The following is a 13,109-nucleotide window of genomic DNA, read 5'->3' as shown; positions in this document are numbered from 1 at the left end:
GCACCAGGTTGAGATTCCACGCAGGCACCACTGAGTGCAGAGGAGGGCGCAGGTGATTAACTCCCTTGAGAAAGCGCACCACATCTGGCTGCGAAGCCAGGGAAGCACCCTTCAGGCGGCCCCTGAAGCAAGCCAGAGCCGCTACCTGGACTTTAAGGGAACTGAGCGACAGGCCTTTCTCCAGACCTTCTTGCAGGAACGCCAACACTGAAGAAATTGGAGCAGTGAAAGGAGAAAGTGAGCCTGCTTAACACCACGCTGCAAAGATACGCCAAACCCTGGCGTAAGCAGTAGAAGTAGAGCGCTTCCTCGCTCTCAGCATAGTGGCGATGACCTTGTCTGAGAAGCCCTTCTTCCTCAGACGCTGCCGCTCAATAGCCAGGCCGTAAGACCAAAGGGGGAGGGATCCTCCATCACCACGGGACCCTGATGTAACAGGCCCTGCTCCACTGGCAGCCGCAGAGGATCGTCGACTGAGAGCCTGATCAAGTCCGCATACCAGGGACGTCTGGGCCAATCCGGACCCACCAGGATTACCCTGCCGGGATGCTTTGCCACCCGGTCTAGCACCCTGCCCAACATGGGCCAGGGCGGGAACACATAGAGAAGCTCTTGTGTCGGCCACTGTTGGAGAAGAGCATCTACTCCCAGGGATCGAGGGTCCCGTCCTCTGCTGAAAAAGCGCGGCACTTGGCAATTGGCCGATGACGCCATCAGATCTAGGCTCGGCTGGCCCCAGCGCTTCGTGATGTCCAAGAACGCCTGAGCAGATAGCTGCCACTCTCCGGGCTCCAAGGTATGGCGACTGAGAAAGTCCGCCTTGACATTCATGACTCCGGCAATGTGGGCCGCTGACAGCTGTTCCAGGTTCGCTTCTGCCCACTGGCATAGACTCATAGCCTCCTTGGCTAGAGGGGCGCTCCTGGTACCTCCCTGGCGGTTGACATAGGCCACAGCCGTGGCATTGTCCGACAGGACCCGTACAGGCTTCAACACCAGTACCGGGATGAACTCCAAAAGCGCCAACCGAATGGCTCTGAGTTCCAGGAGGTTGATAGACCACTTTGCCTCTGCAGGAGACCAGAGCCCCTGCGCTGTCCTTCCCAAGCAGTGGGCTCCCCAGCCCATCAAAGAGGCGTCTGTCGTGACGACAATCCACTCCGGGGTCACCAGAGGCAATCCTGCAGACAACTTGTCTGTCTGCGTCCACCAGCTCAGCGCCTTGCGCACTGCTGGGTCCACGGAAAGGCGCACAGCATAATCCTCCGACATCGGAGTCCAGCGCAGCAGCAGAGATAGCTGTAATGGTCTCATATGAGCCCTGGCCCAGGGCACTACTTCCATCGTGGCCGTCATAGAGCCCAACAGCTGCACGTAGTCCCAAGCCCGAATAGGAGAGGCTACTAGGAACTAGTCCACCTGAGCCTGAAGCTTGACAATCCGATTGTCTGGCAGGAACACTCTGCCCACTTGGGTGTCGAATCGAACTCCCAGATACTCCAGGGACTGAGTCGGGCGCAGCTGGCTCTTCTTCCAGTTGATGATCCATCCCAGGGAGCTCACCAGAGCAACTACCCGGTCCATAGCTTTGCCGCACTCTGCATAAGAGGGGGCTCGGATCAACCAGTCGTCCAGATAAGGATGGACTTGTACTCCTTCCTTTATCAGGAAGGCCGCTATGACCCCCATTACTTTGGAAAAGGTCCGCGGAGCAGTAGCCAACCCGAAAGGGAGGGCTCTGAACTGGAAGTGTCGTCTCAGGACTGTAAAACGCAGAAAGCGTTGGAGAGGAGGCCAGATGGGAATATGCAGGTACGCTTCCTTGATGTCCAAGGAAGCCAAGAACTCTCCTGCCTTCACTGCCGCTATAACAGAGCGGAGAGTCTCCATGCGAAAGTGCCTCACTTTCCAGGCCCGATTGACCCCTTTGAGGTCGAGGATAGGCCGGACAGAACCTCCTTTCTTTGGAACCACAAAGTAAATGGAGTAACGTCCCTTGCCAATCTGATTTTTTGGCACCGGAACGACCGCACCCAGGCGGATCAGGTTGTCCAAGGTCTGCTGCACTGCCACAGCTTGACCGGAGACTTGCAGGGAGAGAGTACAAACCCGTCTCTTAAGGGTTGGCAGAACTCTAGCTTGTAGCCGTCTCTGATGACTTCCAGCACCCACGCGTCTGAAGTTATAGTGGTCCACTCGCCCAGAAACGAGGACAGCCGTCCTCCAATCTGCACTGGGGCGTGGACCAAGGCCCCGTCATTGGGTACGAGACCCTGGGGGAGGACCGGAGGGAGCACCTCCGGGACGGCGGTCTCTGCGAAAGGAATGCTGCTTGGGGGAGAAATTCCTCTTGAAGGAAGAGGGGGCAGAGGAACCCGACTTGCCCGGGCGGTACCGACGGGCTTCCAGCAACCGTCCTCTGGAGGTACCGGGACGAGTACTAGCCCGAGCCCTGACCTCTGGTAATTTCTTGCCCTTAGACGTGCCGAGATCGGTCACGATTTTGTCCAGCTCGACCCCAAAGAGCAGCTTGCCTTTAAAAGGCAATCTAGCCAGGCGGGATTTAGAGGCGTGGTCAGCAGACCAATGTTTCAGCCAAAGCCACCGCCGCGCAGAGACTGTCTGAGCCATGCCCTTAGCTGAGGCTCTCAAGACATCATACAGCAAGTCTGCCAAATAGGCTAAGCCCGATTCCAGGGCCGGCCAATCAGCCCTCAAGGAAAGATCCGAGGGGGAAGCCCGCTGCACCATAGTCAGGCACGCCCTGGCCACATAGTTGCCGCAAACTGAGGCCTGCAAACTTAACGCAGCTGCCTCAAAGGACGACCTTAAGGCCGCCTCCAATCTTCTGTCTTGGGCGTCCTTTAGGGCCGTGCCACCTTCCACCGGCAACGCCGTTTTCTTAGTCACCGCAGTGATTAAAGAATCCACGGTAGGCCACAGATAGGCCTCACGTTCACTCACAGCCAAAGGATAGAGGCGGGACATAGCCCTAGCCACTTTAAGGCTCGTTTCCGGGACATCCCATTGAGCCGCAATTAAGGTGTGCATGGCATCATGCACGTGGAAGGATCTAGGCGGGCGCTTCGTCCCCAGCATAATGGCAGAGCCAACAGGGGCTGAGGGAGAGACGTCCTCCGGAGAGGAAATCTTCAAAGTGTCCATGGCCTGTAACAACAGGCTGGGCAAATCCTCTGGGCTAAAAAGCCGCGCTGCAGAGGGGTCATCCGCTCCATCCGAGCGGGGATCCGTCTCCTCCAAGGAATCCGCAAAGGACCGTTGGGAGACCTCAGACACGCTGCCCTCATCTACATCGGAGGAGACAAAGTCCTCCAAGGCCTGGAAATCAACCCGAGGGCGTTTACCTCTGGGAACCTCAACCTCTTTATCAGAAGAGGGAGCAGGGGCAGCGTTTAGCATGAGAAAAGCCTGATGCAGCAGCAAAACAAACTCGGGGGAGAAACCCCCCAGACAGTGCACTTCCGCAGCCTGGGCAACAGCCCTAGACGCACTCTCAACCGGCGCTCGCAATAGCGGGGGAGAGACATGCTGCGCATCCAAAATGGCGTCCGGCGCGAAACTCCGCGAAGGAGCCGCGCGGGAAGAACGGCGCTTAACTTTAGCCGCTTTGTGCCGTCGCCCAAATTAAGGGCGTTCATGGCATTAATGTCTCCAACCTCAAGGGCGGCCCACGAAGAAGCCGTCCGAGCCGCGTGGCCGGCCAAGATGGCGGAGGCGAGGAGCGGGGGATGGGCGTTTATGGCGGGAAAAAACCGCCACGCCGGAGGAACGACCAGGACATTCATCGGTCACTAAACTGTCACCCATCAAGGGCGAATCAGGTTGTAAAACCCCCGCATCCCCTCTAGAAGCGCTCCAGCGATCCGGGGAGCGACCCTTTGCGCCCTCGCCCTCCGACGCCATATGCCACGAGGAGAAGAATCGGGGAACCCCCTGCCCGCTATAAAAAGGTAAAATTACCTGCTTGCCGCTCCGAGCTGTAACGAACTGGTGTCCCAGTGAGTAGCTGCAATGAACGTTTAAAGAAACGTCGAATTAAACGCCTTTAAAGACGTTTAAATTTTTTTTTTTTTTTTTTTAAACGGAGCCAGCGGGAGGGGGGAGAAAAGGAGGGACCTGGCACCACCAGGTTTGCACTTGCTCAAAAGAGCCCTCAACCCCAGGCCTCAACAAAACCTAAGGATTAGGCTTGGAGGCCTAGCCAGAGCTGCTGCTGTGTGTGACCACCACCTGCTGAGATAGAGAACATACTGAGGAGTTTCCGGCAGCACATGACCACATATAGGGAGGCAAAAGTTTGCTCTCTATCTCCACCTGCTGGTAGATGGACACAACCCACCAGTCTATGGATTGATCAGCTTGATGATATGGAACATGTGATTCCATGTGCCCCAAAGGACAGTTTACTTCTACTTCCATTTAATTTCAATATATTCCATCATCTTCCCAAGGCAGATTACAACAGTTATGTATGTTGAACGCATCAGGAAACAGGATATCCTCACTGGAATCTGGCCATTCATATTGTGAAGATCAGTGACGAAAACTACGCACAAACTACAGAGTTTATAATTGCTGTTTCTACCCGTTAAGATAATGTTTGAAGTTCTTTTAGTGATATTCAATTGTTATTTTTTTTCCCTCCGCCTTTCAAAGCACTGCCTATCCAACTGAAACAGTTTTAGATTAGTTACAGACGGACCAACACTAAAGAACGACAACGTGGAAGCAGCAGCTTATAGGTTTGCTTGCTTTGTTGTGAGTGTATGGCAATGACGGCTGCGTGGGGGGAGTGGAAATAGAGATTAACCAAATTGGCTTCCTTGCTTACAATGGCCTAGGTTACGGTAGGCTCACTTCCACTCCTGTCTATAGAATCTCCTTGAGCTCACCCAATCTCTCCAGTTTTCATCCAACTTCTTTGACTCATACCGTTTCCTGCTCTCAATCTAACCTCCTTGCTCGAGCACGTGCAACGAGTGACGTTGTATCATGCGATGCCGCGGGTGGGAAGGCGAGCGAGCCAGCCTCTTTCAAAAGTAAAGACGAGCGACGCTGAAGCGCTCGTTTGCTACCACGGAGGAAGTGTCAGGTGCTATGCCGGGGAAGGGCCTGAGGAACGGGTACACCGAGAGAGGCTTCCTGCTGGCGGTGGACGTGGGCAGTTCCGTTCTTCGGGGTCACGTCTACGATAGGGCAGCTGTGGTCAGAGGATATAGTGAGCGGAAGGTACAGACAGCTGTTTTTTTGTGGGGAAGCTGAACCCCGGTTTGAGTTTGGCTTTTAGCATACACGTTCAGTAATACTGTCGTCTAGTTTTCTTTCTGATGGCTTTATTTTGGCTTTTATTTTTTAACTGTATTGTCTTACACGTGTGATCATTGCAAATTTTATTTTTATAGGAAGACACTGCTGAAGTTAATGAGCAAGGTCTGGGTTTCAGTCTATGCAGTAATGTAATGTTTAAATACTTTGTATTCTCTATGCGTAATAGGAGTTCTGAGTGTGTTATTTTATTATTATAAGTAGTGTCTTTCAAATAGCTCAACAGGTTAGGTTGATTGTGCTCAAGAGGTGGTTGCCTTTTAGTCGTAATAAATTATCAGTGTGATGTCACAAGTGGGCATATATACTGATTGGCATTTTGGGAGGTTGATACAGTAAAATAAAAAAAACAGCTCTCATATATAATAGCAGTCTTTACAATCTTGTACATTTTTTACATCTTGTTGACAAAATGCAATTCTGGATGCATACTATACTCGTTCAGCATGAAATAATTATAGGAACATTCAAAGAGGGCTAACTATTGAAAGAAGTGCTGCAGAAAGTGTCTTTTAGGTTTGAATTCTCTGCTTGGATTGATATAGTGTTTACCTAAGACTGTGTACTTAGCACTTGTGTGAATGATTTTGCTTAGGTTCGGTTTCCTGGTTATAATGAGGGTGTAAGATTGTTTAGAGTACTAGGTTAGTAATAAAAAGCAGATGTGGTGTAAGTCTCACTCTATTACCAGAATTTATGTAAGGCTTGTGCTGCTATTGGATTGTGTAAGGAGGAGTGTTACACCTCTAAATTAGTAGCTTCTGGAGACTGTCCAAAGGAAACTTTATGGATTAGCCTATATCTTGATGGAACAATGTAGTAGGATAGAGAAAAGGTTCTCAAATTCCTACCTTAGATGAGTTTGCAGATTTAGTTTTGTTGAGAGTGTTAGCTGTCCATAAGGGTTCAGCTGGTTTAAGTACGCAACCAACTGTCCTCAGCACAGAGAGGGAGTTGGACACTCAGGCTTTGAGACAGTGTTTTATGTGGTTATTAGTCAGCAGTTGGAAAGGATTTTATTTATCTTTATTTATTTAAAAGTGTTTAACCCACACATATACAATCCTGAGCAGGGAACAATATACATTCACAATACTAAAGACATTTTTCAGACATACATCATAATCAAGACTGTTGTATTATTGTACAAAAGGTTAAAGTTTTACTCTTTAAAAGGGATCTCAAAAGGCTTGCTGGAAAAGAAGAGTTTTTAGAACTTTTATTTGAATTTGCCGAAATTGCGTAAGGCTCGGAGCTGGTCAGGCAAGGAGTTCCACAGTTTAGGTCCAGCAGTATTGGAAGATTGAATTTCTGTATTTATCTAGAAAAATAGTATTGAAAGAGGGAACATCGAGCAGTTTAGAGGATGCAGACCTTAAGGACCTAGAGGGCTGATGTATATGCAAACCTGCTGGGATCACCAGAGAATTTTATTGATTATCACCTTAAACACTGACAGCAGAATCTTATATTGCACTCTGTAAGCAATAGGCAACCAGTGCAGAGAGACAAGAGTGGGTGTAATATGTTTGGAACGGTTCATTCCCAGCAGAACAAGTGTTATGGCGTTGTGCTGTTTGTAGTGATTGAAGAACATATTTTGATGAACCTAACAGTAATGCATTGCAGTAATAAAAATGAGTCATTATTATACTTTGAATCACTAGAAGAAAATTCTCAGAAGTTAAATAATCCTTCAATCTTCTTACAAGTCTTGGTTTGGAAAAGATAGTACTAATCATCTTGGCTATCTACAATTTCATATTCAGCGATGAATCTATCAGAACACCCAAGGATCGAATTTTCTTGCTGAGCACAATCTTGATGATATTAAGAAAGAATCTGGAACATTAATTGGGATCGAACCACATAGGACAGTGGCCTGTGTTCTTGCCATATTCAGACTAAGCTGGTTTGATTTCATCCATTGCTTAATTGTTTTGAGATATAAACATAGTAACTGAATACTTTCATTCATTGAATTCTCTATCTTAAAGAACAATTGGATGTTGTCTGCATGAATACGGTCTTCACCGAGGAGGATTTGGGGGGGACACCGGTGCCGGAAAGAATATTTGAAGCGGGGGAGTCGGAGAAACTAAACAAATTCTCTGTAACCTTGGAGGATGTAATGGGTCAGTTCAGCAAGCTGAAGAGTAGTAAATCACCGGGACCTGATGGTATTCATCCCAGAGTATTAATAGAACTAAAAAATGAACTTGCGGAGCTACTGTTAGAAATATGCAATCTGTCCCTAAAATCGAGTGTAGTACCGGAAGACTGGAGGGTAGCCAATGTTACTCCGATTTTTAAGAAGGGTTCCAGAGGAGATCCGGGAAATTATAGACCGGTGAGTCTGACGTCGGTGCTGGGCAAGATGATGGAGGCTATTATTAAGAATAAAATTGCAGAGCATATACAAAAACATGGACTGATGAGACAAAGTCAGCACGGATTTAGTGAAGGGAAGTCTTGCCTCACCAATCTAATGCATTTTTTTGAGGGGGTAAGCAAACATGTGGACAATGGGGAGCCGGTTGATATTGTATATCTGGATTTTCAGAAGGCGTTTGTCAAAGTGCCGCACGAAAGACTCCTGAAGAAATTGCAGAGTCATGGAATCGGAGGTAGGGTATTATTATGGATTAAGAACTGGTTGAAAGATAGGAAGCAGAGAGTAGGATTGCGTGGCCAGTATTCTCAGTGGAGGAGGGTAGTTAGTGGGGTCCCGCAGGGGTCTGTGCTGGGTCCGTTGCTTTTTAATGTATTTATAAATGACCTAGAGATGGGAATAACTAGTGAGGTAATTAAATTCGCCGATGACACAAAATTATTCAGGGTCGTCAAGTCGCAGGAGGAATGTGAACGATTACAGGAGGACCTTGCGAGACTGGGAGAATGGGCGTGCAAGTGGCAGATGAAGTTCAATGTTGACAAGTGCAAAGTGATGCATGTGGGTAAGAGGAACCCGAATTATAGCTACGTCTTGCAAGGTTCCGCGTTAGGAGTTACGGATCAAGAAAGGGATCTGGGTGTCGTCGTCGATGATACGCTGAAACCTTCTGCTCAGTGTGCTGCTGCGGCTAGGAAAGCGAATAGAATGTTGGGTGTTATTAGGAAGGGTATGGAGTCCAGGTGTGCGGATGTTATAATGCCGTTGTATCGCTCCATGGTGCGACCGCACCTGGAGTATTGTGTTCAGTACTGGTCTCCGTATCTCAAAAAAGATATAGTAGAATTGGAAAAGGTACAGCAAAGGGCGACGAAAATGATAGTGGGGATGGGACGACTTTCCTATGAAGAGAGGCTGAGAAGGCTAGGGCTTTTCAGCTTGGAGAAGAGACGGCTGAGGGGAGATATGATAGAAGTGTATAAAATAATGAGTGGAATGGATCGGGTGGATGTGAAGCGACTGTTCACGCTATCCAAAAATACTAGGACTAGAGGGCATGAGTTGAAGCTACAGTGTGGTAAATTTAAAACGAATCGGAGAAAATTTTTCTTCACCCAACGTGTAATTAGACTCTGGAATTCGTTGCCGGAGAACGTGGTACGGGCGGTTAGCTTGACGGAGTTTAAAAAGGGGTTAGATAGATTCCTAAAGGACAAGTCCATAGACCGCTATTAAATGGACTTGGAAAAATTCCGCATTTTTAGGTATAACTTGTCTGGAATGTTTTTACGTTTGGGGAGCGTGCCAGGTGCCCTTGACCTGGATTGGCCACTGTCGGTGACAGGATGCTGGGCTAGATGGACCTTTGGTCTTTCCCAGTATGGCACTACTTATGTACTTATGTACTTATACACTGTAACAATGAAATAAAAACTGTTGATGGTGATCAGGATGATGATCTGGCTCATCTCATCCTTTTCTTGGAGAAAGATAGGGTCTGTCTGGTTGACCAGAAACTAGTTGAAATCGAATCCATTAAAATCAGAAGCATTTTGTGTATCTAAAAAAGGAAGATTTGCTGTATGCAGTCTGTTAGTATTGACAATTGTATATCCGAAGTTAAGTTTTTCAATCTATAGTTTAGACATAATTTGAGGTTTAGATTTAATTTGTTCAAGTATTTGCTGTTCTGAAATCAACCTTTTGTAATTTTTCAGTGTTGTCAAATATGTTCCTTCTCTGCTGAATAAAAATCTGAATGTGATTGTACACTCACATGTTAAAACTAGATAACTGTAATTCCTTATATGCAGAGTTAACAGATTTTCTTGTCAGGTGTCTAACTGATTCGAATACAGTTGTTGGGCTCTTGCGGGGGCAGACCTAAGGGTTCATGTGCATCCCATTAGGAGGACCTTTTTTTATTCCCTGTATTTAAGTGAGCAAAATTCAAGATACTCGGCCTTGTATTTAAATGCTTGAAAGATTTGATGCCATCCTATTTGCAGGACTGGAAAATATGCATTCCATCAAGTCTACTGAAGCCTTTGCAGCATCAGGATTTTGGTGTTAAGAGTCATGGCGAATGGCCTTTTCATATACCACTCCTGGGGGAATTCTGTTCATAATATTTTAAAATTCTGCATACTTTGTAATTTTTTTTTGTGAAAAATCCCACCCATTAATAAGGGATGACATACACCCCACCCTTTCCCTCCTCTCAGCCCTCCCTGCTGTCCTCCAGTTTTCTCTCCCTTTAACTCCCAGCAAGATCATGAATCCCATGTGGTCCTCAATCTCCCAGGCACATGCTGCCACCTCTTCTCCACCCTCCATAGTACCTCAGCCTTTTCCCTTTCCTGCCTTTCCTGTTGTGTGGCAAGAGATGATGATGAGCAGTTGCACATTGAGCTGCATCCTCCTCTTCTGCCATCCTAGGCATGATTGCTTATTTGAACCATGCAGGCCTCCCTACAGCTGCTTGATTCAAACGAACAGTTGGGCCTAGGACAGCAGAGAGGTAGGATATGGTTTGATGTTTAGCCATTCACCTCCATCTTTTTCAGCATGATCTTTGAGGAGAAAAGCAGTCTATGCTGTTCCCGGCACAGAATTCCACATAGCAAATGCAGTAATCCCTCAGGAGTAATATATGCCCCCCAAGATTGTGGAATCTTTTCCATAAAGAGCTACAAAATACAGAAAACTTAAAAGTACCACTACTAACACTGAGAAAAGTTTGAATTTTCCTTGTCATCAAGCAGATGAAGCCATTACGTCTGGGTTATGTCCATCAACCAGCAGGGGAGATAGAGAGCACTCAAACTTTCACAGTGCCCTCTTGGCCAGCTAGCTCCACTGCCTCTTCAGTATTCTCTATCTCCCTTAGCAGGGTGGCTGCAGCTTGTTCGAGCTCCAGAAAAATCTGCCGGGAGGTGGTTCCTGGCTTGCCAGTTGTTAACCGGGGTGTTGGAGGCTATAGCAGCTTCACTTTAAAGGCACATAGGTTAGCCCTTTCCCTGCCTTACCCATACCTCCGTGGATATGGACATATTGCATTGCTTTCCCTGTCCTTACCCACCAACAGTGGATGCAGGCATATAGGTTCGCCCTTTCCCTGCCTTTCCCACTCATCTGAGCCTCCGGAGTCTTCAATACCTCTGCTTTCCTCACAGCTTTAAAAAAAAAAAAAAGTTGCGTCGCGTTTTTAAACGCAGAGACGCTGAAACAGAGGTTTTTGACCTGATTTTCAGCAGGATCGTAGTTGTACACTAGATCCTTTGAGGTAAGAGTGTTTTCCAACTCCTCCGGGGTGGGCCCGCGATCGGGGCGATTTTGGCGCAAACCGCCATTTTGGATTTTACCGCCGTTTTTCAGCGATGGCTGCGGACAATGTAAAGCGCTGTTCCACTTGTGGCAAGCGCAAATCAGCAGCAGGGCTCTGTAAATCGTGCTGTATTGGCATAGGAGCCGGCCCGAGCATGGCGAGCGATGTTTCTTCCCGCTCTGAGCTGGCAGCGGGCGCCATTTTGCTTACACCGCATGGCGCGGCCTCCGTGGACACGGAGAGACCTGAGCCGGGTGGGGCACCTCGAGATGAGGTTATTTCAGGAGTGGCTAGCACCGGACAGGATTTGGGTGCCCAGGGTGAGATTTTCTCCCCGGATTTTGTGCTTTTGCTGCATAAAGCATACATGATGAAAAGAGCCCTTCCGCAAGGGTCGCCTGAGGCTCCTCTGATTGCCCCCCCGATGGATTCTGGCCTGGGACTGCCCAGTGAGGCTTTTTTCCCGGATGCTTGGCCTAAAGATAAGCGCAGAAGGGTTAATTCCCCTTCAGATTGTGGTGCACCTTCCCCCCCCCCCCCCCCCCCCCCCCCCCCCCCCCCCCCCCCGTGGTCGGGGTGTGAGGATTCGGAGAACTCTGACAGACGTTCTTGGTCTGAGGAACCAGAGTCAGGTGCGGATTTACCACAGGATCTGGATGATCCCTCCGCTGGTGAGGATTTTCCACCGTGATGAGCTGCCAGCGCTTATTTCAGATACCCTGCAGGCCCTCTCGATTGAAGATCCTGACAGTGGCATGGCCTCCTCGGGTAATCCCAGGATGGCTAGTACCAAGAAAGCTGCTCGGGCCTTCCCTTTGCATGACTCCATCCTAGAGCTTGTTTCGGCTCAGTGGGCTGACCCCGAGGGACCTTTGAGAGTTTCCAGGGCTATGGGGCAGTTATACCCTCTGCGTGAGGGACATATGGCTCGTTTTCAAATGCCTACAGTGGATGCCCTAGTCACTGCGGTGACAAAGAGAACTACCCTCCCTGTTGAAGGAGGTGTTGCCCTGAAGGATGTTCAAGACCGTAGGCTGGAAACAGCGTTGAAACGGTCCTTTGAAATTGCAGGTCTCACTGTTCGGGCGTCTGCATGCAGCTGTTATGCTGTGAGAGCCTGCCTAGCTTGGCTGCAACAGGCAGTGGCTCAGCCCGGAGATGGAGCGGAGCCCTTCTTGGATGTGGCTCCGCGGATGGAGGTGGTCTTGTCCTTTCTGGCTGATGCCCTTTATGACCTTGTCAGAGCTTTGGCTAAACAAATGGCAGTAGCAGTGGCGGCTCGCCGTCGTCTGTGGCTACGACACTGGGCAGCGGACATGGCCTCTAAGCAAAGGTTGGTGAAGTTGCCTTTTCAAGGACTTCTCCTATTTGGTGAGGAGTTAGAGAAAATTGTGAAAGGCCTGGGTGATCCAAAACCCCAGCGCTTGCCCGAAGATAGGCAGAGGCCTTCCTCTAAGGGCCAGGAGGTCCACTCCTCGTACAGACCTCGCTTCCGTGAAGCTAGAAGGTACCGCCCGCGGTGTTCTGCTGGGTTCACTTCACGTGCCCGTGGTCAGCAGAGGAACTCCTTTCGCTCGGACAAGCGTTCCGCAGCCGGTGGCTCAAGACCAGGAGTTCAGGGGCGACCCTCTCAATGATGGTGCGCCGGCCCTCTCCTCGATGCCTGTCATGGGAGGATGGCTTTCCCTCTTTGTCGAGGAGTGGGCCAAGATTTCCTCAGATCAGTGGGTTCTGGACCTGATCAGAGATGGATACAGAATAGAATTCAACGCCCCAGTAAGAGACGTGTTTCTGGAGTCCCGATGCGGTTCTGCCGTCAAACGGGCGGCGGTGGAGGAGACTTTACAAGGTCTGATTCAGTTAGGGGCAGTGACCCTGGTGCCTCCCGCCGAGCAAGGCTGCGGCCGATACTCAATCTACTTTGTGGTGCCACGAAAAGGTGGGTCCTTTCGCCCTATTCTGGACTTAAAAGAAGTGAACAAGTCCCTGAGAGTGCGGCATTTCCACATGGAATCCCTGCGCTCCGTCATTGCGGCGGTTCAG

At 49.2% G+C, this 13,109-nt stretch overlaps 1 protein-coding gene across 1 annotated transcript in view; it reads left to right on the top strand.

Annotated features, from left to right (window-relative positions):
• Positions 1–5,019: 5,019 nt before the first annotated feature.
• Positions 5,020–13,109, top strand: part of GK5 (glycerol kinase 5) — a 98,035-nt gene continuing 89,945 nt past the window's right edge. Inside the window, exon 1 of the mRNA XM_030215806.1 lies at positions 5,020–5,250. Coding sequence (XP_030071666.1) covers positions 5,119–5,250 — 132 coding nt within the window. The 5' untranslated portion in view covers positions 5,020–5,118. The remainder of the gene's footprint in view (positions 5,251–13,109) is intronic.

Source organism: Microcaecilia unicolor, chromosome 10, assembly GCF_901765095.1.
Source record: "Microcaecilia unicolor chromosome 10, aMicUni1.1, whole genome shotgun sequence".
In the NCBI taxonomy this organism is placed as follows: Eukaryota; Metazoa; Chordata; class Amphibia; order Gymnophiona; family Siphonopidae; genus Microcaecilia; species Microcaecilia unicolor.
Note: the sequence above shows the minus strand (reverse complement) of the source record. Positions and strands in the feature narration are given on the sequence as shown.